The sequence below is a fragment of the Telopea speciosissima genome, chromosome 1, assembly GCF_018873765.1.
Source record: "Telopea speciosissima isolate NSW1024214 ecotype Mountain lineage chromosome 1, Tspe_v1, whole genome shotgun sequence".
Classification (NCBI taxonomy): domain Eukaryota; kingdom Viridiplantae; phylum Streptophyta; class Magnoliopsida; order Proteales; family Proteaceae; genus Telopea; species Telopea speciosissima.
Window position 1 is genome coordinate 13,613,204 of NC_057916.1, and position 27,746 is coordinate 13,640,949.

Sequence of the window (27,746 nt, forward strand, 5' to 3'; positions counted from 1 at the left end):
TGTGACCATATGAATGTTAAATGCTGAACAACACTAATGGGCCCACTCTCTCACTTTCACCCATTAAATTCAGTTTGGTTTGGGTTATGAAAGCATTCATTTGTAATGAAGGGGAGTGAAACTCTTCCTATAATGTCTTTCCCTCTATTGTCATATTTCAAAGAATGAAAGCATTCATTTGTAATGAAGAGGAGTGAAACTCCTCCTATAATGTCTTTCCCTCTATTGTCATATTTCAAAGAAAGTTTCCTCATTTGTACGAAACTGCACTCAAGCACGGGTAGTGTAGAACCCGTATCGAGCTCCTCTTCGGCGCACCCCCCCCAAAGCTCGATATGTGGCCGAGGTGTTGTTCGGATGGCGAAGATGGATACGCACATCGGTCATAGTACACATGCGATGGAGAGAAGGATTTTCAGGTCAGTGATGCACATCCATCCTCGTCATCCTAACAGCACTTCAACCACAAGTCGAGATCTGGGGTGTGCGGGACATCTTCCAGCTCACCCCCGCACCGTAGAGGAGCCTGATCCGCAGGGAACCATCTCTCGGTATTAAAATTTGATCCCATTAAAAGACTACGCTCTTCTGCGAAGCAATACTACTGTAGATATATCACTATATGTCAAAGGCCCATATACCCAAGGGTGTATAATTGATTTGAGATCTTTATTATATTGGGTGTATGCTTGGCCCGAATTTTTATCCTCTCTTGTTACAGCATGGAGCTATAACGCATTGTGCGGCGGCTGCAGAGGTCATGTGCATCATGTGGGGCCCGTTGTGTCACATGGTCTCTGCAGTGCCGTACGATGCGTTATAGCACCGTGCTGTAACAGGAGAGGATAACAAATTCAATATTCTATCAGATCAAGTTTTCCTTGACTCATGTTTTACTATGGGACTGGTACCGTCAATGCCGATTCCTAACAATAGGGGTTGGAAGTATCCCTTCCATCTTGTCCTATCACATGGTCACATCACTAGTGGTGAAGGGATTCTTTTTCTCATCACTGATGAAGGAAAAATTTCATAATTTCTATATGGTAAATTTTTTTCTCAATTTTCACAGTTCACTTTATTTTGGGTCGTACTCTGTAACATAGGTTGGTTAGTCTTATCCTTTCACCATATCACCCTTGGGGGGGGGGGGGGGCATATGTGGGTCAGCAAAAGTTCATACAATCATAATTAATCCTTATCTTATATGAGCCACAATCATATTGAAAATGTGCTCTTATACAGAGGATATTCTTTTTTTTTTGTAGGGGTTAAGAAATTTCTCAATTTTCTTTTCTTGAAAAGAAACGTAAGTAAAACGAAGGAACTAAAAGAAAAAAGAAAGGAATGAGAATTCTTGATCTTTATTGCGGTTGGATGTAACTCTAAGGACAGTGTCGGACTTCGTACAATAAGGGGAGAGTAATAACCCTGATTCGGTAGGTCTCTAGAATTCAAAAGGAGAATAAAAAAAAAATGGAAGGACCAAGTTTCCACTGCGAACCTTGTCTTTGTGGTGGTTGGATGTCACTTTAAGGGAGACTCAAAACTTTGAGAGAATGATGATCCTTAAAAAACTTTCTCGAAGATAAAACGTGTCACAAATCAATGCCATATGCTTGCAAAAAAATTGCCTTTCTTTCGTGCAACCTATTGGGGGATCGTGATCGTCTACGGCCTGTTGCCCGTAGTAGCTATAGCAGCGCACTAATGAGGCGAGGCGCAATGGCCACCTTACCCCTGCTCGGGCAAGGCGCTTGGGTAGGGGTAAGGTGGTCATTGCACCGCACCTCATTAGTGCGCTGCTATGGCTGCTACGGGCAGGCAGGCCGTAGACGATCTGGATTCCCTATTGGGGGCTCATAGATCATTTTGGGGATAGGGAGGGAGCTGCCATAAGGCATGTGTGACAAGAGATTCGAACCCGAGATCTGGTGGGACCTACAGCTACATTCAACACATAGAGAGAGTAACATAGTTGTTTAAATGTCTTTTTTGTAAGTATTTTGTAATAAAATATAAATTAATAGATGTTCAAACAATAAGGGTCCATAGCTCAGTGGTAGAGCATTTGACTGCAGATCAAGAGGTCACCGGTTCGAACCCGGTTGGGCCCTATACTGTTTTATTTTTCTCTCTTTTAAATCTGGTGAAAAACTATAACAATTGATGCATGTTACTGTTCCAAATGGAAGATTCATTTCAGGGAAAATTTTATCTGGATGCTAGCCACCCGTCAGACATTGTAGAGGCAAAATGACCGTCCCATCCCCATGAAGGATAGAAATTTCCCCCCCTCAGACATAGTAGAGGTAAAATGACCGTCCCATCCCCATAAAAGATAGAAATTTCCCACAAAGAATACTCTCCCAATTCATTATTATTATTACACCTATATTCTATTGCTTCATCCCTACCTGAGCTACACAAATGGAACAATTAGAACCGATTTCCGCTAACTAAAGAATTGATTTGATTCAGTTTTTGAAGTAAGCACTAGCTTAGTTGGTGTATCAGTGTATGTTGTGAATTGTGCGACAAAATCGATGGGAATTGCCATGATAAATTTAGGCAAAAAATATTCCACGATGCCAAAGTGGAAACTTTTCTTCTAGAGGTGTCAATCGGTTTGATTCGGTCCAGGTTTAGTTGGGCCAAATCGGTTTCAGGCCAGTACTGGGCCAAGCCAAAGCTGAACTGATAAAGTAGATTTTGGTTTCAGCTCCAATTATATCGTTTCAGTTCGGTTTCATTTTTTCATGTATATATTTACTTTTGAAAACCCCGGTTTTTTTATCAAGTATTTGTCTGATTCGATCGGTCCAATACAGTCAATTTTAGTTTCTGCTATTTCATCGGAAAAAAAAAAAGAGAAAGGAACCAATAACATTTGGTTGGATTCGGGTTGAATCAGTCAATATTTAATCAATCTAACCAGTTCGGGCTGGACTTTGACACCTACTTATTTCCTTCCCTCTCACAGAGTCACAGGTGTGTGATGATGCCAACTCTCTTCTCAGACAAAATGTGGATCTCTTATTGAATGAATCCGTTGCCCGCCCTATCATTGGTGCAATTTCCACTAGTGTCGTGGGAAACCTCCGCCTATAAATCGAACAATAATTTCCGGATAGAGATCTACAGCAAACCACATTTGGGGCTGTGTTCAAGTATCACCAGGCAGTTTACTTGGCACCCAAATTTAGAGCACAAGGAGACTGCATATCTCCCACCCTGCCCTATCAAAGTAGTGGCTATAATTTCAATTTTCAACCCTGAATGAGTAATATTGATGCTTCTTTTTTTTTTTTTTTTGGTAATAAAAAATTTTATTCATGAAAACCCCAAGGGTAAGCTACACATAAAGAATCAAACAATAACCCTGACAACCTAAAAGAAGGAAAAGAGTTATTCACACATGAGAAGCCTGGATACAGGTGCCGACGCTAGCGAGCGCGTTAGCTGCAAAATTACCCCCCCTAAGAGTATGCCGAAAGGTTGTGAAACCAATTGCTGAAGCCCTGATTTGACAGTTAATTTTGATGCCACCTAATGAAATCTAATGGCAATGACGCATCTCGGGCGAGCTGACTGAGTATTGCAATGAACAGTTCATCAGTGAAAAATTAACCACAAACGTAACCAAGTTTTTGTGCTCAATGGGAACTTGTTACATGACTAGAGCCACTTTCATTAAAATTAACTAAAGCACAAAGAACTGTTTCAATAATTCTCCAGGTGAGAAGGGAAGAACCCCTCTATAATACTAACGAAATCACAGACTCCACAGAGAACCATTGCTTTTTAAACTCTTCAATGAAAGGCTTCCTAGGCGGCAAAACCACTGATACAGAGAAACATTAGTTCATAGTGCAACACCCAAACAAAATTTAGTGAAGCAGTACAACCCTCAAGCCTCACAAACTCCAGCCATCCTCTTTCATCTTCAGATCCTGTAGAACAAAATATGATCAATAAAATGCTATCGACGAATATTAAATGGAAGTATGCTTACTGGTTGACATATGTGACATATATAACTAGAAATTGAGCATAAATACAGTTAAGGACACTTTAGAACTTGGATGGCTGGCATAGAATGTAATTTGGACCGTAGCTTCTAAAACAATCCTTTCCCCCCCCAAAAAAAAAAAAAAAAAAAACTACAAAATACCCTCAAGAAGAAGAATAACAGTTAAATGATGAGTTGATGACTTTGGAGTTGTGACAAAGTGCCTGTGCCACCAGTAAAATGATCAGTTAGTGATACAAAACAACTAAACACAACTAAGCCTCATCTGAACTACTTGGGAACAGGTATACAAATCCTGTTCCGCGAGCCTTCTGAATCTAGGACTAGCATTCTTGCTCATATAAATGCTATAATATCTGAAAAAATAGATACCCTTATCCCCTGGTTATAAAAAGCATCTGGATGCATGCACAGAAGTATTTCATGATGAATATGGAATAAATTGAGGATTAACATCAGGGAATAGACTCTGGAAAATAACTACATGGATTTTTTCAAGGTCGGTAAATGAAGGGACCTCTGGGGCCAGGAAATAGACACCAAGCACCAGGATAAAAAATATCAATCCAATGGCTCACGGTCCACATGTTGTAGAACCTCATTCTAATTCCCTGAACACCAAAAAGACTCCAAAACACGTTAGGCTTCTCAGGGCCCATTGCAGACTGTAGATTCCAGGTAACTTCACCAAATCCAGTGTATATCCATCTCAACCACAAACCCTATGTATTTGTAAGTACACTTATCTTAGTATCTAAGGCTGGTTTAAGTATCTCTGACAAATCAGGTTGGAGAAAGTTGAAAGTTACCGGTTAAGAAGAAAACAAGACTTTTGACTGCCATGGGATAGCTTCCAAATGAGGCAGTTCACCTCTTACTTTTTGAACGTAATGCTCCAATGTATGCCTTTTCTCATCTATATCGTCATTGGAGATTGTATCTTCAGCTAGTTTGACAGCTGCCCGTTGAGATAATTGAAAGCTATCCCCCACACGTTGCAGCTTCCTAGCAGTTTCTTCATTGCCAAGCATCACAAGGGAAACCAATAGGGATTTAAGCTCATGCTGCGCACCAGCAGTTAAGGACATGCCCTTTAAATGCTCCACCAGAGCCATCTCCTCACCAGGGCTGCAATGCTCAAACCACACCATGAGAAAGATGTGGCAGAAAAGAAACTATAATCCCATATTCAAATAGAAATAGTAAAAAGGAGAAGGAAGCATGAAGTAAATAGTCATTAATACCTTCCAGCACGGATTTTTCCTCCTTTCTTCTGATGCCTTGTTTGGCGTGCCTTGCTAGCTGTAGTTGAGCTTGTGGAAGCACTAGAACCCCTCCTTGTCCTGTTTGGTAAGTGGACACATGTAATTATGCCAAGGTTTATTTGAAGAAACACAGAAATTGTAATAAACAGTTTCAAGATACACATAAGTTAGAGAAAACAAAAGTATATGCAGAGCAATAGGAAGAAGATAAAAAAGGAAAACTGACTACAGAAACCAAAATATATTTGAGGAATTCATGAACGCATGCTCCTCCTCGTCAAAGATTTTTGATAAAGTGGAATAATATAATAGACATCAAATGACAAATCCTTGCAATCAAATAGAATAGACACATGAAGCAAATAATGTAAGCACCAAAACAAATTCCTTGCATTGTTAAGTAAGACAGTAACTTGAGCCTTGAGATATGGAACTTCCAGCTTATCCTATTATTAAGAATTAATGAACATGATCACTGCTCCATTAGTGGGGGAGGGGGGACATTACAACAGAATAAGGATGGAATTATCCACCAAACCCAAGAGGTAGAAAGAGATGACATGGCTTTTTCCATTATGTGCATCTATACATGCATTTCTATGTATATATATACAATTGTTAGGTTCTTAAACACACAGCACATGGCAATAATATCCTTCACTATTATCTGGATTGACCAATCGGGATCTTCCCCTGTTGTTGCAAGCATTCAAAACACTAAAGCAATCAGGAAGTAGAACAATTCTCTTATAATTCAGACTCTTAGCATCCAGAAGTTCTTGTCTTATTGCTTCTGCTTCAGAGACAAGTGATGCATTTGCTTTGATAACCTGAGACTTTGCTGCTATGAATCTCACTTATTAATGTCTAATAACCATCATACTGGTTGTTAGTGTGTCTCGGTTTGGGGGTCCATGGGTGTCCACGGACCTTGTACCATGGGATCATATCTAAAGTTCTTAGCTAGTTTATAGTTTATCTTTCCTTTTGTAATTAGGATTTCTAGGCTTAGTTAAGTGTTTTGTTTCTATTTTAACTTTGGATGTAATAGTCTCTGACACTTAGTGAGTCAATTCTTGCTATTATAAATGTAAGGCTGTCACGATAGAGCATTCTATTCTATCACACAGCTCTCTTCTCAACTCGATCTCCTCCATCTTCTTCTTTCTCTGATTTTGATCACAGGCTATGGTATTATTTCATGGTATCCGAGCTCCTTCAATAATTATTCTCTACATCCGATTCTGGTTTTGAAAGTTTCAAAAGGTTCTTTGCTCAAGGGTTGCAGCAACCTCTGCTGCCTACTATCTCTCTTAGGCCCTAGTTGATGGTGATGATGATGTAATAGTCTTTGACACTTAGTGAGTCAATTCTTGTTATTATAAATATAGGGCTGTCACGATAGAGCATTCTATTCTATCACACAGCTCTCTTCTCAACTCGATCTCCTCCATCTTCTTCTTTCTCTGATTTTGATCACAGGCTTTGGTATTATTTCATGGTATCCGAGCTCCTTCAATAATTATTCTCTACATCCGATTCTGGTTTTAAAAGTCTCAAAAGGTTCTTTGTTTGAGGGTTGCAGCAACCTATGCTGCCTACTATCTCTCTTAGGCCCTAGTTGATGGTGATGATGATAAACTAGGGTCTCTAGTACCTAATCATTGATCCCCATGGAGTGAACAATCGATTGGATTCAAGGTTTCTGCAGATTGAAGCTTGCGGCAAGATTATGGATTTTTTTTTATTCCTATCGAGATCTCCAATTATTTTTCCTCCAACCAGTGGATTTCGTCTCAAGTTTTCAGGGTAGATTGACCCTACTTGGAGGCCAGCTCGATCAGAGTTTGAAGCTGATCAGCCTTGCTGATTTTATTTAATTGAAGTTCTCATCCATTCCATGTGATACCCTGTTTTGCGATTTTCAGAAATCTTCATTCTGATATTAGTTTTGATCTGTCCAGCAGATCCCCTTCAGATTTTGTGGCATTGTTGCCCTTCTAGAACACATCCTTTGATCCAGGTTTGGATCCAATCTGGCCTACGGCTTTGTGGTAATTTGATTTCTCCTCCTCAGCCTGTGATACCCTCTTTTGGGGCTATTTTTCTTAAATCGATTTATGCTATTTTTTTCTAAGGTTTTACGGTATTATTCCCTAGCTATTGTGGATCTTTCGATCCTATTTTGGTGGTTATCTGACACCACTTCTTGCTCCTACTGATTTTCACCCAATTGTGAGTTGTTTCAAGGGTCTCTTCCGTTTTTAGTACTGCTGTTTGGTGAAGGATTTACCAATTCAGGTGCTGTTTTGAAGGGTCTGTGTCTTCTCATACTATATTGACTCATATCAGGTGCTGCTATTTGCATCGGTTAAATTTGTACATGATGGCTGATCCCAAATCTTCCACAGACAGTGTTAATGTTCAGATCACCACTATCAAACTCACTAGAGTTGCTAACTATCTGCTATGGGCTCGGGCATCAAAGTGTTATATTAATGCGACAGGGAAATTGAACTATTTCCAATCTGATCCTCCATTTGTTGATTCCAAGGAACCCTCTGCTATAAAAGCCTATCGAAGAAGAAAAATTCTTCCTGCTGAAGTTTCAATCGTTCCAGATTAGTGGTAAGACCGTAAGAGGTTGATGAATGTTGAGCTCCTCTGTCATGTTCCATACCACTACAAAAAGATTGTGGAATGACTTGAAACAGGGGGACCGGTCATTGAATGAGTCCTTTAGCACTTTTAAGGGCATGACAGAGGAGCTTAATATTCATCAACCTCTTACCACTAATCTGGAACGATTGAAACTTCAGCAGGAAAAATTTCATGTTGCAAAGTTTATGGCTGGTTTAAACTCAGATTCCCAATCTGTTAAAAGTCAGTTGCGTGCTGGGGAGACAGTGTCTTCTCTTAACGAGTCCCTTGCCCATCTTCAGTGGATTGTCACTCCTTCCTAAGTTGACACCTCTCCTAAAGAAAATTCTAAATTTTTTGTTTGCCGTGGCCGAGGTTCTAACTTCTCTAGGAGAGGGCGTGGCCATGATGGTTGTAGTACAGGTGGACAGCAGGGTGACAGACCTAGCAAACAGTGTTCCTTCTGTGGGAAGCCAAATCATGCAGTTGATACATGTAGGACTAAACATGGCCAACCAGAGTTGGGTCCACAATAGCCAATACGGTTGTACCTGATGGTAAGTCTGAGGTGTCTTCAGGTGACACCGATATTGCATCCTCATCTGGAGCTTCTTCATCAAGTTCTATGTCTTGAGATGACTACAATCAATTACTCAAACTACTCCAAAATCTTTAGACATCCACCAGCACTTCCTCATCATAGTTCAAAAACTCATCGAGATCTCGGTCGAAAATCTTGGAGATCTCAATCTGCTCGAGACGAAACATCATACGAAATATCAAACTTGCATTGTTTCAATCGAGTTTGCGAGATTTCAATCGAGTTTTACAAAATATCTTCTCGAACACTACGACGTGGCATTCATATGTCATGCAAATGGAGGATAATGCACGTCGGCTCCATCGGACCATGAGTGGACTCGATCTAGAACGGCATAGTTCATACCAGTAGACAATCACAAACTTATATTATTATATTGTTGGGACATAGAAGACTAGGGTATATATGACATATATATTATTCATTGTACTTGGGTTGGGTGCCTATAATATGCATTGTTCACTGTACTTTGTAGTTTCTACTAAAGTCTTTAACTATATCTTAAATAATAATTATTCAATATTATGTGTCTTCATCCATTATTGCATAATTTACTTGTTTTACAATTATGTCTCATAGCACTCAAACAATGTGTAGAATAAGCACTATTACATAAGGGTTTGACATTTACTGCCAACCAAGGGTGTAAATCAAAAACACCAAATTGGGAGCTTTTTTATAATTTGAAGATTTAAATATGTTTATTAAGCCTAAAACAAGCTTCCCCTAAAGTTTCGGAGCCAACTATGGTCATTTGCCCACAGAAACATCAAACTGAAATATTAAAAAAAAAAACGCATTGACTCGCCAAGATTTCGGTTGTCTCAACCTGTTCGAGACACTGAAATGAGACAAGGTTTTGAACTATGTCCCTCATCCACAGCTACCCTAGCCCACACAGGAACATCTGCATTGCTTACTACCACTTCACTCAATCCATGGATAATTGATTTAGGTATTTCTACTCATATGACTGGTAAGTCCCAAGTTCTTTCTTCACTTCAAAAAGTTGACCATCCCTCTAGAGTCATACTTGTTGATGACTCCTCTACTCATGTGGTTGCTTCTAGATGTGTCTCCTTACCTTCTTTTCCTACATTAACCTATGTTCTTCATGTTCCTAACTTACCTTTAAATCTTTTGTTTATTAGTCAACTGACAAAATCTTTAAATTTCTCAATCACCTTTTGTCCTACTTGTGCTTTTTAAGATCTCCAGACAAGGAAGACGATTGGTGGAGGGCATGAGAAGGATGACTCCACTACTATAGTTGCTTCTGCTACCTCTTCGTCTAACTCTCTGCTTCAGCGACATTACCGGTTGGGACATCTTTCCCTTTCCAAGCTTCAACAAATGGTTCCCAATTACAAGAAAATATCTTGTCTCGAGTGTGAAGCATGTGAGCTTGGAAAGCATCACCGTACCTCATTCCAGTCTCGTGATGCTCCTCGTAGCTCTTCCTTGTTTTCCTTGGTTCACTCCGATGTGTGGGATCCATGTTGTATCAAGAGTTAGTTAGGATTTGTCTATTTTTTACTTTTGTTGACGATCATTCTCGAATGGTGTGGTTACATCTGTTAAAACTTAAAAGATTGTTCTGGTTTTTTATCTGCTTTTAAACAGTTCTATTCTGAAATTAAGACACGGTTTGGTGTGCCAATTAAAGTCCTCCGTTTAGATAACGCTTTAAAATATACCTAACATAAAATTAATAACTTTTGTTCTACTCATGGTTTGATACATCAAACTAGTTGCTCTTATACTCCACGACAGAATGGTATTGTTGAACGGAAAAATCAGCACTTGATAGAGGTTGCATGTACTGTAATGTTTCACATGCATGTTCCCAATTATTTTGGAGTGATTCAGTTCTTACTACCTGCTATTTAATTAACAACATGCCATCTGTTGTTCTCAATAACAAATCTCCCTTTTCTATGGTGTTTCCTGTGCTTCTGTTTGGTTTGCCCCCATGGGTGTTTGGGTGTATATGTTTGGTTCATAACTTTCATCCTGGTATTGATAAGTTATCTCCGCATGCTACCAAGTGTGTGTTTCTTGGATATGCACATACTCAGAAAGGTTATAGATGTTATGATCCAATTACACATCATGTTACATTCATTGAAACCGAACCATATTTCTCTGCTGAGAGCCGACAGATGGATGCGGATGTTTCACTTTCTCTATAGATTCTGTAGAAAACCTAGGACCTGTAACCAGTAACTTTAGAGTTTAGAGAGGAGAAAAAGAGAGAAGAGAAGATGGAAGAAGACTGTGTGATAGATTACCGCTCCAGCCAATGTTCCTTTTTATAATTACCTTTGGACATATTACATACTTAAAATAGAACTCTAGTCTAACTAGGAACTAAATAACTATGTCACGCTGGACTCACCCCAACTGACTCATATCTCAAATATCTCAACAGATTCTTACTCTTATTCCCCTTACTAACTCTCACACTACTAGTTCTCCACCTAAGCAGTTGCAAGTCTACAAGCATCGTCCAAAGTCAACTTTGACAGACCAAGCTGATCCTTCGTTACCGCCCTCAAATTCTTTAGAACCTTTGCCTAGGGATCCTCCTCCTCCTGACTTGCAAGTTGCTCTTCGTAAAGGTACTCATACTTGTACTCGTACTCAACAGTCTCGGATTGCTTACCCAGTTTCTTAATTTGTTATCGTGTCTCATCTTCCACCTTTATTATGCAATTTTGCATTGTCTTTGTCTATTGTGCCTGTACCTACCAAGTATAGGAAGCTTTGTTCCCTCCTAATTGGAAACATGCTATGGATGTTGAGATGGATGCCTTGTTGGACCGTCAAACTTGGTCTTTTGTTGACTTACCCCAGGAAAGGAACTTGTAAGGTGTCTTTGGGTGTACACAGTAAAGTACCTTCCAGATTGTTCAGTTGAGAACCTAAATGTTGCTTGGTTGCCAAAGGATTTACTTAGGCATATGGCGTCGACTATTTTGATTTTTGAGACCACCTCTCCAGTGGCATGTCTTAATTCTGTTCGTGTTCTTATCTCTTTGGAGGTAAATCTTGATTAGCCACTGTTTCAGCTAAATATTAAAAATGCCTTTCTTTATGGTAACCTTGACGAAGAAGTATATATGGAGCAACCTCCAGGGTATGTTGCTCAGGGAGAGAATGCGTCCAAGATATGTCTTCTTCACAAGGCTTTTTGTGGGCTTAAACAGTACCTCGTGCCTGGTTTAATAAGTTCAACAAAGTTATTGGTGGTTAGGGGTTCACTCAGTGCTTCTCTGATCACTCTGTATTCGTGCGTTGCGGGGACAAGGTCATCATTCTTGTTGTGTACGTTGATGATATTATAATTTCAGGTAATGATTCTTCTGGCATTGAAGATGCCAAGGCATATCTCCATCGGCATTTTCAGATAAAGGACTTAGGGGTACTGAGATATTTTTTGGGGATTGAAGTCGTTCTTTGCAAGAAGGGTGTCAGCCCGTCTCAGAGGAAATATGTTCTAGATCTTCTATCCGAGATTGGTATGTTGGGGTGTAAGCCTATTCATAACCCTATGGATCCTAATCTGAAACTTTGTGTGTGTGTAATGACAAAGAGTTTGTGAACAAACATCCGTATAGAAGACTAGTTGGAAAACTTATTTATTCAACTGTTACTCATCCTGATATTTTCTTTGTTGTTGGAGTTTTTAGTCAATTAATAAAGAGTCCTAAACATGCTCATTGGGATGCTACTTGTCACATCTTGAGGTATATTAAAGGTGCTCCTAGCAAAGGTCTTGTTTATCGTCGCCATGGTCACATTGATATTATGGGCTATTGTGATGCTGATCGGGCCGGTGCTGCCAATGACCGTAGCTTAAGTATTGGACATCGCACCTTTGTTGGTGGTAATCTTGTGCCTTGGAAGAACAAGAACCAAACTACTTTGACTCAGTTGAGTGCCGAGGCTGAGTATAGAGCTATGGCTCATATTGTAGTAGAGTTGATGTGGTTAAAGTCTCTCATAAAAGAATTGGGGTTCTCCGTCACTAAACCTATGCAGATGTATTGTGATAATCAAGCTGCAAATTATACTATCAGTAATCCAGTTATTCATGAGAGGATTAAGTATATTGAGGTTGATTGTCACTTCGTGAGAAACACGGTTATGCAAAAGCTTATTTTGACTCCATTTGTCAACTCCGGCAATCAACTTGGTGATATGTTCACGAAGCCACTGTTCCGGCCTGTTTCTTAGTGGTTGTTCCAAGCTGGGTATGGGAGATACATATACTCCAGCTTGAGGGGGAGTGTTAAGAGTGTGTCTCGGTTTGGGGGTCCATGGGTGTCCATGGACCTTGTACCATGGAAACATATCTAAAGTTCTTAGCTAGTTCATAGTTTATCTTTCCTTTTGTAATTAGGATTTCTAGGCTTAGTCAAGTGTTTTGTTTCTATTTCAACTTTGGATGTAATAGTCTTTGACTATTAGTAGACTAACTATTAAGAGTCAATTCTGGATATTTATAAATATAAGGCTGTCATGATAGAGCAATCTATTCTATCGCACAACGCTCTTCTCAAATCAATCTCCTCCATCTTCTTCTTCCTCTGATTCTGATCACAGGCTTTGTTATTATTTAACAGGCTATAGTACTAATTGCTAGCAGTTACAAGAGAAACATAAACATGAGGCAAAAGATATTATCCCCACTTCCACTTACAGCAGGCAATCTCTTATGGACAACCATCCCTGAAGATGGTTATATGCCTTAATTTGAATCAAGCATATAACTCCGCCTTATATGGTAATAAATCCTTAAGTGCATCATATTGTTCCTCCAATATCCAAAACACCTGTAATCCCTACAATATTGGCGTCGAAGTGCGATATTAAAATCATCTGAAGGAACCATAGAGCAACTTCTTCAAATTAAAAGAAACGATGATGGATGTCACAGATCTTCATAGAATTAAGATCTTCCTGCTTAGAAGAAGCAGACACGTGTAATTCTTCATCAACCATTAAATTCAAACCAATCTACAACTGATTAGACCATAAATCAGCAGTCATACAAGCTGTAGTCTGACAATCAAAACACAGAGGAACTGCAAAATATCAAAATAATTGAAGGAAAACGATTTCTTTGGCCTTGCCATAACACTAGAAAAACATTGATGTAGAAGCAAATACCAAAGCCACAAACACATTCAAAAGAAATAAGAGAGAGCTGTGCAACAAGTCAACAACAGAATAAAGAGGCATACCCAGTGGTGTAGGCACTCATTCCACTGAAATTACTGCTAGTATTTGAAGCAGTTTCATCATCAACATCATCTATTGACCTGTCCTCCGACTGAAGCTTTGCTGAAAGGAGTAATCTTCTCTGTCGAACAGCTAAGTAACGTGCTAAGTACTTCCCCACCTTCTCCAGTCCTTCCTCATATTCAGAAATCAGTATTCCGGCACATTCCAGAGCTGCACACTTCACTTCTGAGATCAAATCCTCTCTCTTGTGGATAAACCCAATCCTCAAAGCCTCCTCCCATTCCCGTGCACTGATAAGGAAATGTATTCCACTGGCAACATCATCACAGTATTCGAGAGCAATTTTAGCAGCTTCTGCTGGCTTCCCTAGTGCTTGAAGTTCTTCACAGAGTTCATTCGCCAATCGTAGAGCCTCTTCCTTCCCCAATTTGAGGAGACCAGCCACTGTAAGCACCCCTTTCCAATGACCACAAGCACGATATGCCTTCAGAGCCTTCTCCAAAGAGGAACAACACAAATAAGCTGTAGCAGCATCTTCAAAGCATTTATCACCATGGAGATGGTCTCCCCAGGCTTCAAGGATTTGTGACTTTTTGGAAGGGTCAGTGAACAGTTGAATTCCAAGTGAAAAAAGTTTAGGGTTATTTTTCATGAGGTTTATGCTATCTTCATAATAAGCATCTCCTGCTGAGACTATATTTTTAAGGGCACTCTCATATCGCTGCAGTCTAAGATCAATTTTATACTTCATAATTAGGGGTGGCATACGCTCCAGTCCCTGCAGAAAAGGAAGGAACTCCTTTGGATCCTTTTGAGAGTTCAATGCCACAATAGCTGCAAGATTCAGATCATAAAGGCCTAATGCAGCTTCATAAGCAGCTTCAGAATTTGTTAACCACAGCAGATGCTTCATAGCTTCTTCTGCAGAAGGATAAGATTTTCTTCGAGGATCATCAACTCCTAGTAGTTCCATTTCACGGACCACCTTTATCCTCTTCAGGGCTTCCACAATAGCAGGAGGTTCACTGCGAGCCAATGTGGTCAATATGCAAAGCTCCTTTGCAGGACTTTCTGGTACCTGATCCTCTAAAGCCTCCCGTATTGCCTGCAGGACAGAAGAGATCTTGCTCTTTCCATAACATCCATCGACATTTGCTGCTTGTATATCTCTGGTGGCCTTTAGGTAAGGAAGGGATATAATGTTCCTGTACAGCTTCTCTGTAACATTTTCATTCTTTACAGAACAAACAAACTCAGTTATGTAGCTCAAATTCTTTACCTGCTTGACAAACTCATTAGCACACTCAAGAAAGTTTTGCCAGCCACAGTGGTCAACAATGATATTGAAATCAATCCGGTGCCTCCTTACCATAAGAATTGCATCTCTGAAACGCCTTTGGACCAGAGCATTAACAATTGATGCCAGGACTAATTTTCTTGGATGTATGCATTCTAGGTTTCCACGAGTTGTTTGTAATATAACAGCAGCTGCATCTCCATGGAGAACACCAACCAATTTGGCTCCTCTTTCCCAAATATTTATAGAGTCTCGATTTTCTTCAATGTTTCTGTTGCCAACTTTGATGAATTTTTCATATTTTGCTTCTAGATTTCCATGCAAAATGTCATCCATGTCAACAATGAAAAGTAAATCCTGTTTGGTTGTGAGAATCAAGTGTGTAATCATTTGATCAGCAGAGTTTGAGTAAAATGAGAAACCACTGCAATTGTTGCATAATATCCGGCCACTGACATGTAAGCTGCCATTATCATCAAGCCCAAAAGGCAAAGGTTTCAATACTCCATTGTCATAGACAGAAGCTATGCTCATCCAAGGGCAGGATGAAGAAAACCCAATACTGTAATCAAGCTTCTGAAGGTATGACTCTGCAGGTACCCTTGTGATGCCCAATTTTGAAGTATACTCAACAATTATTCCTCCATCTAACTGAACAAAGGCTGAGCCTCTCTTAGCAGGGTTTGGGACAATGGCTATTACTGGCCCTTCTAAGGAGAGTTGACAAGAAACTTTTGCACCCCAACCTGAGGAAGCCACTAAACCCAAGACACAATCCTCAGAGCATACAAGCTCAATCTCCTGCAAAGAGTACCCGCTCAAGTACTTTCCCTGACAATGAGTAAGTTCATTCTCACTGGAAGATGTCACCAAACAGGCATTATTAGTATCGCCAGTTTCATAGTAAGATACACCGAGAAGAATATGCGAATCCAACCAAATGAGATGCTTCAATGACCCAAATGCCACCTCAGAAGAAGTTTCAACAAAGAATTCTTTCCCTTCCAACTCTTCCCAAGTGTCAGAAGCAGGAAATTCTACAATACAAAGGCTACCATCCGACAAACATGCCGCCATCTGGCTCTTGGAGGATTTTGAAAAGAATGCCATGTCACAAACTGCAGTGGGAAATTTCAGGTTGAATAAATACATAGGAGGTGGCATGAGTGATAAAGCCAGGGGGGTTACATGTACATTGGAGTTGTCAATAACCAGTGCGACTGAATTCTCCATGACGGCAGTAATCCAGACAAAGTTGTAGGTTGTAATCTTGCCACCCAGAGTCCAAGAGATCAGATGCAATGGCTTCATAGGATCCCATATGAATTTCACCCGGTCACTCTTAGGATATCTTATTTCCTGTTTCAAGTACCAATGATTGTTGCTGAAAGACCATATTTTGATGGCATCATATCTTTCACATCTGACAACAGCACCAAGAAGATCTGAGCTGCAATTCCACTTTAGTACTTCTATTGTTGCATCCATTAGCTCATTGATGCTAAATGAGCTTCTTTCTAACCCATTTCTCTCAAAAAAAACAATCAAGGGGCCATTATTATCAGCCTTTCTGTCGAAGGCAGCTGCCACTTTTGCCCCACTTGGCATCCAGTCCAAGGCTGCTCCCATGAAAGCTTTTGCTTCTGTAACAGAATGCAATGCCCCAGAATCCCGCTCCCAAATCCTAAGTTTTTTTTGTGAGGAAGAAGAATCCCACGATTCACTTAGAGTGGCAAAGTATTTTCCATCTCCTCGCCAGGAAACAGAAATTTCAAACGGATATATAGTAGAACCAGTTGCATCACCTGAATTTGTAATAGTCACAAGATCAAAAGGGAAACTCAATAAGTTCACAAGGATGGGAAGAATGTTGGCATATTGTATCTTTCCAAATGCCCCAAATTTTGTCCTGGTGAGGTAAAACATGGTCACCTAGGTGATAGTCTAACACACGGACACCTTGGTGATGACTGGGAATGTGGTCATGATGGTTTTGGGGAATACTAATGTGTCTACAAATGTGAATGTTGAAATATTCCCACAAGCTCATGTTGAACATCATTGGCTTCATCAAGCATCTAGCAAGGGTCTAAAGGAGAAATCAAGCATATTTGAAGAGCAAGTTAAAGCCTTGGTCACATCTTAGAAGCTTCACCAAGCCACGGAAATTCAAGAGTTGACGGATTCCATGACTTGGCACAAGCTACGAGCAATCAAAGGATTATAGTGATTCAGATCAAGCTTCAAGAAGCATAGGATTAAGATTAGGGTCTTACTTGTAAATTTTCATGTAATCCTAAGTAATGATTCCAGCAGCCTAGAAGCCCTTAGAATTGTATATTTAATCACCCCAAATACTAAGGAAGTCAACCAAATTCATTGGAGACAAGCTGACAAACTTTAATGACTAATCAGAGAGGGTGGCCATCCAGCTGTAAGAAGCAGTCATCAGCAACTTGGCCGAGCTAGCCTTAGCAAATTTCTGAGGGCAATCAACCAGAAGGAACTGATAGTCAACCGGATATCAGATGCATCAGTAAACCTTCTAGAGAGCATCATATATCAGAAATCTGCAGACAGACAACTGGTCGATTGAGCCGTTAGGCTAAAGGAGTCGTTGGGCTCTAATGGATAGTCATAATGGTCGACTGGACCATTAGGCGGTCAACCATCTGAAGCTCAACAGTCACAAATGGCTAGTTTTTTTGACTGTCATGAATTTAACTATAAATGAGGGCTTCATAGCCTTCATCATTTCTCTCAACCAAACCATTCAAGTCATTTACTCATGCACTAATTTAGCATTATATTGAAGGAATCAAGTTAGGAGCTTTTTTTGGTATATCCGCCCTAGTTAGAGGGTTTGCTTTGAGCTTCATTTTGTATACCAGCCTATTGTAGAGGCATTAATTTAAGTTTGCAAAAACTCTCTCTTCTAAAAAGTTCGAGAGAGAAAGTTTCTCCACAACGGGAAAGGGTTTAGTTGCTACCTTGGAAGCAACTAGGTCGTTTCCTACCTCGGAACAGGAGTGTGTAAAGGTTTGATTGGCACCTGGAAGCCAATTGTGATAGTTGAAAGCCAAGGGTGAGGAGCGTTTGGCAGTGGACGTAGGCAAGAGGCCGAATCAATATAAAAGTCTTGTCTCCCCTTATATTTGTTGCACACATACCCATTAGCATCCCTCCTCAAATTGAGCATAAAGTTTTTATTCACCCCCCTCTTGGTTGCACTTTTGGTCCACAAAGAAACCATTCCATTTCTCCCTCATTTACATTGCTTCAGTGGGATCTGTCATGACCCATAATTGGATGGGTTCCATTTGGGAGATCCTACACATCTGACAGGGCATAGCCAACCAAGTGAAATGCACTTATTGTTTTGCCAAAATATTTTAAAATCTAATAACAGGTAGGTCCCACTAAGAGAATATCACAAAATGAATTTTGGCTATTTCCACTTTGTATGATCCATTAAAAAAAATGGTTTCAATCCCAGATGTGGATTTTTTTAATAAATAAATCCCGATGTGACAGTTTTAGTGTAGAGGAGTAAGGTACTTAGTTTTCCATAGGCTCACACCCGAGTATGCCTCTATTAAAATAGAAAATACAACTTAAATTAAAGACCATGCTCTGCATGCATATATGAATATGAAGGAATAGAGAATCAGGGATAGAAGTCCTTACGTACGTCAACATCTGTCGGTTGATTGTCAATCATAATCTCATACAACAAATCCCAATCATGAGTCATAACCAGTATCTTCCCAAAACCAGTTACTATAGCAATAAGAGCTCCATCTGGACTAGGAGCAATACATTTGACACCACCCTCCACCCGACCAACAACTTCAGTGGCACTCCCATCCCCAGCATGCAGCATCAGATAACCATTAGAAGTTCCAACTAGCAGAGCCTCTTTCTCCATTAGATAATCCAAAGCAGTAATACTATCCCCAGGTTCCAGATCCACAGGGTCATTTTCCATAGGTAACAGATTCTTGTTCCATAGCCTTCCCTTCTGGTAAAGGTAGCAAACAACATTAAAAGGGAAAGGTTTGAAAAGGGAAGAGGTCGTTCATTCAAAACAGAAAAATACAAGACATATGATCACAAATACAAACATTGCAATACTAAATTCTCGGAATTATACTGAGGTTTTCTTCTTAAGGTTTAAAATCTTGGCCAAGCCAAATGCAAGCGATCTCAGTTTCATCATGGATGATGGAACCATACAATTAACTAATTGATGCAGAATTGTCTAAGCGCTTAGACACCCCTCCAGCGCCTTGGGTCGCTTTGCCGCCTTGACAACTATGATTGGGCCATTGCATACAAGCTAGATTTGCCCAAGGAATCACACATTCATCCTGTGTTCCATGTACCTCTGCTGAAGTAAAAAAATGGGTGAAGGTATTCTAGTCCAGAGTATACTTCCAACGGTTCAATAAGAGGATGAAACTCTCTGTCCTAAGCCACAAGCAGTTCTTGATCACAGAATGCACAAGCGAGAAACAAATACTCATTCACTGGCAAGGGATGTTGCCACAGAAGCAATGAAGGAAGATTTCAAGGACAAGACCAAACTTTTAAGGGGGGAGGAGATGTTACATGTTGTATTTTAAATGTCTTAAAATGAATTTAAAGATACAAAACAGTTCCTGCCTTGTTTTGGTTTCAATCCCCCACAAGGTGCATGCATCTTTTCGTTGACATGCATTTTTCTGTCCTCGGTCAATATGACCATTTTGTTACCGTTGGGAGGAGCCAGTCGACCGGCTTGCCTAAGCAGTCAACCAGCCATGGCCAGAGCCACGACCAAGTTATGAAAAATTATGGCAGGAATCACATCCCTTGGGGTATTTTGGATAGGAATGTCCAAGGTACACCTTCCTTCTATAAATAAAAATTTGGCTGTGAGAGACATCTTTTGAAATTCCCTCTTGCTCTCTCTTCCTTTAATCAAGTGTTTGCTTTGCCATTTTGCTTTCTTTTAAAAGACTTCCTTTTGTTCTATCGAGCACTACTCTGTGTGTTCCAACATGGCCCAATAGTTGAGTACAAGTGTACAACAACTATTGGTAGGGCCTACTTGGGCTGTTGTATAGTGGAGGTCGATTTGTAAGAACCCGGTATATACCAATAAGGGGCAATTACGATCTTAAGGAGAGTGACCGGTGGCACACATCAGCCCCCTCATCAATCTAATGCTGTTGAAATATTATGACAGCAGTGTACAAGTGATGGTCTGATAAAGTTTGCTGACAAAACTTCGCTACCGTTCTTAGTCCTTTCAAGTGAAGTGTTGAAGCCATTAAGTTTGATATCTCATTATTTGATTTCTGTTACCACACACGTCTGATGGAAGAAGTCTATTTCTTTTACTTTTGTATGTTTTATTTAATGAAGGAGTCTAAGAATAAAATGGGTGAAGGCAATCCTAGGGTTCGAAGACCCTATTTGGAAAGGATGGGATCGATGAGGAAGAGGAGGGAGAAGAGAGAGAATCTCGCAACCAACAATCACATCACACCCACAGTGAGCAAACTCAATAAATTTTCTATTTCAAATCTGAATTTGTCGTTGATTACATGTAGAGATACAAAGAGAAGAAATAAAACAAACAAGACTCCTATTCCAACTCTAAAACTAAAATAGAATGGAACTCTACCACAACGTAGTCTACCAAAGTAAAACAAAAGAATACAAGATAAATCTAAATGAATAAATAAACTAAACCAGCCCCTATTAGACTAGAAACCCAGGTTGGCCTAGTTCTGTCTGGGCACAGGACGGGGCTTGGGTTTTCAAACTCAATCGTACCGGTACAACCACTCTAGTGACACTGCATCAATTCTTCTCCTCTAAAAATAACTTGACTCCGTCGAGTTAGGACAAAGACCAAAGAAACCATCTGAGTCAACATGCTGAAGGAGAAATGATCTAGCTGCCTACCGAACCTTGATCACCAGAAGGTCTATAGGTGGACTGAACTTCATCTCGAGTCCACTGTGTTTGAATGAATAAGTGTAATCATAACCACAAGTCCACAATGTTGTACCCTCTTATCAAACAACCACGGTTGCTCAAGGAGGCTGTGACACACCTTCAAAGGTAGGAAGTCACATTGCATAGTATCAATCAACCCACCAATAGAGTACGTGAGCAAACACCGATCGTTGATCTTAAGATTTGTGTTATTCACCCAAGCAACCTTGTAGGGGTTAGGATGCGGCTATGTCTTCAACCGAGCTTGCAAACAGCGTTTTCTGAAACAACATTGATACAACTACCATTGTCAACTACCATAGTGTATGAACTACCATAGTGTATAGACTGTCGTTGTATCTCACTCTAGTCTGGAAAATACCATTTCGACATAATCATCCTTATCAAAAATTATGAGTGTAGCCAAAAGTGGATCGAGAACGTAACACTGTTATGGCTCTCTATCACCATCATTGTTGTTGACTTACACTAGATTCACGATCACGCTCTAACTCTAAAAGTACTATCTTGTTCCTCCGTTGCTTTTCCGATGTAGTAGCCATGAGTTCTTCATTATCAGTAAAGTGACCAGACAATAAGGACACTTACCAAAAAAATGCCTGTATCTCTTCCATGTGAAACATTGTATCTCTCCCTTGGCTTTGAAGGTCTGTCAGAACCACGCCGAGGTGGAGAATAAGGACAATTTGGCCTTAAAGATGCCATAAATAACCCGCTAACCTGTGGCTTATTGAATGACTTTCCTTGGGGAGAATATTGTTGCTGACCGGATCTATCACCCTTAGACAAAGTATCTGTAAAAGTCTTTCGAGTGTACAACTGCTTCAGACTTTCTTCTACATAATATGCCACCTATACAACGTCCTCCATCGTAAGCAGTCAATTTGATGCTAGTGCAGCATTGGTCTGAGGGTGCAATCCATTATGGAATTGTGCCACCAATACCTCCTCATCCCACTCAAAATCAGATCAAGTGGCTAAATAGTAAAATCTGGCCACATACTCCTCAACTCCCATGCTTCCCTATCTCAGTTGTGCAAACTTGAGGTGCATGCGGTGCCTATAGTCAATAGGCAGAAATCTCTAGTTCATGACTTCGCTCATCTCAGCCCAAGTGGTGACTAACCCGATGCCTCGAATCTGATTCCGTTGTTGGCGTGTGATCCACCAAACTCGAGTCGTGCCCTTTAGCTTAGCCTCTGCAAATAGAATCTTTTTGACTTCAATCAACCCATTCCATCTGGAAAATATCTCCAAACTATGAACCCAGTCAAGATATTACTCTAGATTGTTATTCCCATAAAAATCAAGGACGTCCAACTTCTCTCCTCTTTCAGATCCATAAAGAGGACCATCATATCGACCAACTCCATATTGGTGATGGTGTATGATATGGTGGTAGTGGTGGAGGTGGGTAATGTGGCGGCAGTGGTGGTGGTGGTGGTGATGGTGGGTAATATGGTGGTGGTGATGGTGGGTAATGTGGCGCTGGTGTAACATGAGACGGGCCCTGTAACACAAAGTCGGAAGAATCCCTAGACTACATAAGACTCTTCCCTTTGTCTGAAGCCACCAGTAGATCAATGGAAGCTTGAATATATGCCATTATAGCTTGGAGGGAACTGACAGTTGTGCTGAGGGTATCAACACAATCTGTGAGGATGGCAAACTCTGTCCTGCTTTCATCTCTATAGGAATTAAGTTGTTGGAGAATCTCACTATTGGCCACCATGGTTAGGATATGAAGGAAATTAAGTTCTGATACTACATTTACGACGATTCCAGGGTTCAGAAACCCTATTCTGAATCACTGATGGGAAGGATGGGATTGATAAGGCAGAGGAAGCAGAAGAAAGAGAATCTCACAGTCAACAATCACGCCACATCCACGGTGAGCAAACTCAGTAAACTTTCTATTTTAAATCTAAAATCTGCAGCTGATTACACGTAGAGATATAAAGAGAAGAAACAACACGAACAAGACTCTTTTTCCAACTCTAAAATTAAAATAGAATGGAATTCTACCACTACGTGTAGCCTACCCAAAGTAAAACAAAAGATTACAACATAAGTCTAAATAAATAAATAAACCAGAAATCCAGGTTGGGCTAGTTACGCCTGGGCTTGGGTCTCCAAAATCCAAACCCAGTTGTGTTGGTCCTACCACTCTAGTGCCACTGGATCAATGGGTCTTTGGGTTGCCTGTGTTTGCAGGGGTAATTATTGGTGAGTTTGCATGGGTAAAGTGATGCAGAATGATCACCAAATAGGGCTTATTTCTTTAGAAATAGGCCTAGGGTTGGGTTATATACATGTTGGGCCTTTGTTCCCAAGGGTTTTTTATGTATTAGGCCACTTTAATGAGCCTAAACTAGGGGCATATAGGTTGCATACGGGATTAGCCCAATACTTAGTTTATTTTCCTATTTTTAGATTGAACCGGTTTAGAATTGGTTGCATCCAATTGGTTCAATTGGTCTAATTTAAGTGAAGTGATCCTATTGGCTAAGAGGTTCTTATATCCTATTGGCTAGTAGGGAATCTTCTTTATTTTAAGTAGTTTAAGTTGTTTTTAAGTCATTAGGACTCTATTTTGAGTCTATTTTAGTTTCCTAATCGGTTTAAGTTATCTAATAGGTTAGGGATTGGGTTAGGCCTTTCCTTTTTAGAGTAGAAGTCTATTTTGAGTCTTTTATATAAGGTTGTAAGGGGCAAAGCCTGGAACACGAATTTGATTAATGAAAAGCTTTTTGTTTCTGCCATAGTTGCTGCCCCTGCTCGTTGAGTGTGCATCCTTGTGGTTCTATCAAGGTGGAAAGGGGACTGGTGGAATCCGGTTGACTCCTTACGCCGTGACGTACCTGGGAGGATCTTCTTTCTTCGAAGGTGGCTTCATCCTTCAACCATTCAACTATTGTTAGAGGATTCGAGAGTGAGTTTGAATTTATTATTTTCTGTTTATCCTTTCTTCCCTTCCCCAATCAATTCCTTTTCTCTTCTGTCCCTATTTTCATAAACCCTAGAAGACTCTAAACTCTGATTCAGATCTGCTCCTCCATTGGAATCTGATCAGATTTGGACCATAACTTCCCCTCATCACCATCTCCACTCGACCCTAGCTGCTGCCCATTCTGTCCATCCAAACCCTAAGATCCCTCTTCTCCATTGACCCTAAAAACCCTAATTTTCTCTTGGGACACATTCAGCCATCGAAACCTTCCATATTGCAACCGAATCTTCCCCTAGCCCCTCTAACGTCGACCTTAACCCCTGCCCCTAAATCCTACTTTAAACCATAATTTTAGTTGTTTTCCTCATTACAAAACCCGAAACCCTAACCCTAAATCTGCAGAATTTTGAAACCTAACCAAATCCAGATATTTTTATATCATAATGACCCTCTAAACCTGCGATTAAAACCCTATAAACCCCATTCCCAAATTCTCATCCTAAACCCTAATTTTGCCCTAAAACAGCCCCTAATCAGCCCTAAACAGCAGGCTTACCAGCTTGGTTCTACTTGGTTCCTAGTGGGATTAATTCCTATTCTAGGACTACATTATTTTAGTATCGAGCCATGGAACAGCATGGTAATCAAGTAGTAAGTCCATCAGGAGATCCTATGGCTGCTATGTTGGAATTGTTCCGAGAAATTTCTGCTGAACAAGGGCTGCATATGAAGCCATCCTGGATAGGTTGCACGATTGGGAGAACAAAGAGTAACCCCGCCAAAGATTACGGGGATAGACTCGGAGGTTCCAGAGAAGACACAGACGGTATAGAGAACACATATTTTCATTGCCAAAGGAAGTTGAAAATAAATCGAAGTGGGATAATTGTGATGAAAAGAAAGAGACAGCCCCTATAGCTTCAAAGATGGACAGTCAACATATAGAAGACCCTATGAAGTGGGCAATGTCGAAGAAATCAAGGAAGACAAAGCGGAAACAGCAAAAGATGAAGAGGTGGTTGAGAATACTCCACGGGAAGGCAAGGACCTTCAAAATGCTGTTCTTGAAGAGGTGAAGCTTGTGTCTCATGCATTAGATGAGAAGGTTGCTACGCCGAAGACTCTATGGACGAGACATTGACGATTCTTCTGATTGAAGCGAACACATAGAGTTTGTTCGCCACCATGGTTCTTGAAGAGAAAGCTCCACGCCTTGGAGATTTTATCCCCAATGTTTCGCTTCACCGAATTTCGTTTGGGGATGGTCAAAGTTCATTGGTCACATGTTGATTCCCCCTCATCACTACAAAATTCGAGGACGAATTTTTTCAAGTTGGGGAGAGTTGATGCAGAATGATCACCAAATAGGGCTTATTTCTTTAGAAATAGGCCTAGGGTTGGGTTATATACATGTTGGGCCTTTGTTCCCAAGGGTTTTTATGTATTAGGCCACTTTAATGAGCCTAAACTAGGGGCATATAGGTTGCATACGGGATTAGCCCAATACTTAGTTTATTTTCCTATTTTTAGATTGAACCGGTTTAGAATTGGTTGCATCCAATTGGTTCAATTGGTCTAATTTAAGTGAAGTGATCCTATTGGCTAAGAGGTTCTTATATCCTATTGGCTAGTAGGGAATCTTCTTTATTTTAAGTAGTTTAAGTTGTTTTTAAGTCATTAGGACTCTATTTTGAGTCTATTTTAGTTTCCTAATCGGTTTAAGTTATCTAATAGGTTAGGGATTGGGTTAGGCCTTTCCTTTTTAGAGTAGAAGTCTATTTTTGAGTCTTTTATATAAGGTTGTAAGGGGGCAAAGCCTGGAACACGAATTTGATTAATGAAAAGCTTTTTGTTTCTTTGCCATAGTTCTGCCTGCCCTTCTGAGTGTGCATCCTTGTGGTTCTATCAAGGTGGAAAGGGTGGTGGAATCCGGTTGACTCCTTACGCCGTGGACGTGGGAGGATCTTCTTTCTTGAAGGTGGCTTCATCCTTCAACCATTCAAACTCTTGTCATAGAGGATTCGAGAGTGAGTTTGAATTTATTATTTTCTGTTTATCCTTTCTTCCCTTCCCCAATCAATTCCTTTTCTCTTCTGTCCTATTTTCATAAACCCTAGAAGACTCTAAACTCGATTCAGATCTGCTCCTCCATTGGAATCGATCAGATTTGGACCATAACTTCCCCTCATCACCATCTCCACTCGACCCTAGCTGCTGCCCATTCTGTCCATCCAAACCCTAAGATCCCTCTTCTCCATTGACCCTAAAAACCCTAATTTTCTGTCTGGGACACATTCAGCCATCAGAAACCTTCCATATTGCAACCGAATCTTCCCCTAGCCCCTCTAACAGTCGACCTTAACCCCTGCCCCTAAATCCTACTTTAAACCATAATTTTAGTTGTTTTTCCTCATTACAAAACCGAAACCCTAACCCTAAATCTGCAGAATTTTGAAACCTAACCAAATCCAGATATTTTTATATCATAATGACCCTCTAAACCTGCAGATTAAAACCCTATAAACCCCATTCCCAAATTCTCATCCTAAACCCTAATTTTGCCCTAAAACAGCCCCTAATCAGCCCTAAACAGCAGGCTTACCCGAAGCTTGGTTCTACTTGGTTCCTAGTGGGATTAATTCCTATTCTAGGACTACATTATAAAGTCAAGGTTGTTATGGGTTTTCCTATTTTCCTGTATTTGAAATTGGAGGAATTATTTTAATAGGAAAGAAGATATCTTGGAGCACAGCATATGAAACCCAACCAACACTTGCAGGTTAGCCAAGGCCAGGTTTCCTCAATCAAACTAACTTTAATTCTTGTTCTTTCCCTGTTCATCCTGTTAACCATTCTCAATCAGGATAGGTACCTCTAAGAACAAGAGGAACTCTCCTCAGTACATACCAGATGTCCACATTTTTTTCTCGGGCAAATTTGGCTTGAAACGTAAAGAGTCGAAACTGGAATGAAATAACATAGTAATAATAATAAGACGAAGAATAGTGGGTATGTTTCGATGTTGATTCGTTAATGACGGATCTGAAAAAACTATAATGACAGCAGTAATAGTATGATTAATAATAATCATAATAACACTACTAAACAAGTCCAATTTACTCCCAAGTAAAGACAGAGACATCAACTAAGCATACAAGGATTATTTCGAGACAGTTGCTCGGAAAAACTTACCTGGGGCAAAGGAAGCTGCCTGATGTAAACTACGTTGGCCGATGAAACGAAAAATAAGCGATTCCGCTCGATGTCGAAAGCAGAGAAAAGCAGAACTTCCTCCTCCAACTGCAACTCTAACTTAAAAGAGATCTCTGAAGAAAGTTGCAGGTTCTTCATTCCGACCTCCTTCGAGTAAGAAAGTGAACCACCAGGGCGTAAATAGAAAAACTAGACGTCGGTAACCTTACAAAAAAACGGCGGCGAATGAAACAAATCTGAAACTCGTAAATTAACGACAGACCGGAAATAGAGAAGGCAATACCGGAGCCTTATACTTGCAGAGTGTAAACCTATGACCAACGTCTCTCTGTTGGCCTTTGCGAAACAAAAAAGGTTTTAGAGGGCTGGGTGGGGTTTTTAGAACGTCCGCTAGCTTTTCGAGTTTCGGAAAATAAACCTCTCCAATTCCCTAAAACTGTGCAGTCCGGCAGTTGGGATTGGAGATGTAGACACGTGGCAGTTCGGAC

The 27,746-nt window shown here is 40.3% G+C and overlaps 1 protein-coding gene and 1 non-coding gene across 5 annotated transcripts; one reads left to right on the forward strand and one right to left on the reverse strand.

The window, feature by feature from the left end:
• The first annotated feature begins 2,045 nt into the window (after positions 1-2,045).
• On the forward strand, positions 2,046-2,117 carry TRNAC-GCA. The gene has a single exon. It is a non-coding gene; the product is annotated as a tRNA-Cys (tRNA).
• Positions 2,118-3,663: 1,546 nt separating this feature from the next.
• Positions 3,664-27,430, reverse strand: LOC122669299 (elongator complex protein 1-like). 4 transcript variants are annotated; one of them, XR_006333989.1, is made up of 8 exons: positions 27,238-27,430; positions 19,977-19,982; positions 18,774-19,110; positions 13,789-16,891; positions 5,278-5,376; positions 4,843-5,161; positions 4,631-4,698; positions 3,664-3,953 (listed from the first exon to the last, which is right to left on the reverse strand). XR_006333989.1 is itself a non-coding variant. In XM_043866047.1 (7 exons), exons 1-6 carry the CDS (start codon positions 27,394-27,396, stop codon positions 4,846-4,848), a joined length of 4,020 nt encoding a protein of 1,339 aa, XP_043721982.1. In that variant the 5' UTR covers positions 27,397-27,430; the 3' UTR covers positions 3,664-3,953; positions 4,843-4,845. The 4 variants fall into 4 exon arrangements, 3 of the variants coding, with proteins under 3 accessions (XP_043721982.1, XP_043721994.1, XP_043722001.1); XM_043866047.1 differs by lacking the exon at positions 4,631-4,698; XM_043866059.1 differs by lacking the exons at positions 4,631-4,698; positions 19,977-19,982 and having other exon boundaries at positions 18,774-19,107.
• Positions 27,431-27,746: the final 316 nt, after the last annotated feature.

Coding starts and splice junctions, on each gene's coding strand:
- LOC122669299 (XM_043866047.1), bottom strand. CDS start 27,396: ATGAAGAACCTGCAACTTTCTTCAGAGATCTCTTTTAAGTTAGAGTTG. Junction 16,892..18,773: donor ACCGACAGATGTTGACGTAC/GTAAGGACTTCT, acceptor TTACAAATTCAG/GTGATGCAACTGGTTCTACT. Junction 5,377..13,788: donor ATGAGTGCCTACACCACTGG/GTATGCCTCTTT, acceptor CTTACCAAACAG/GACAAGGAGGGGTTCTAGTG.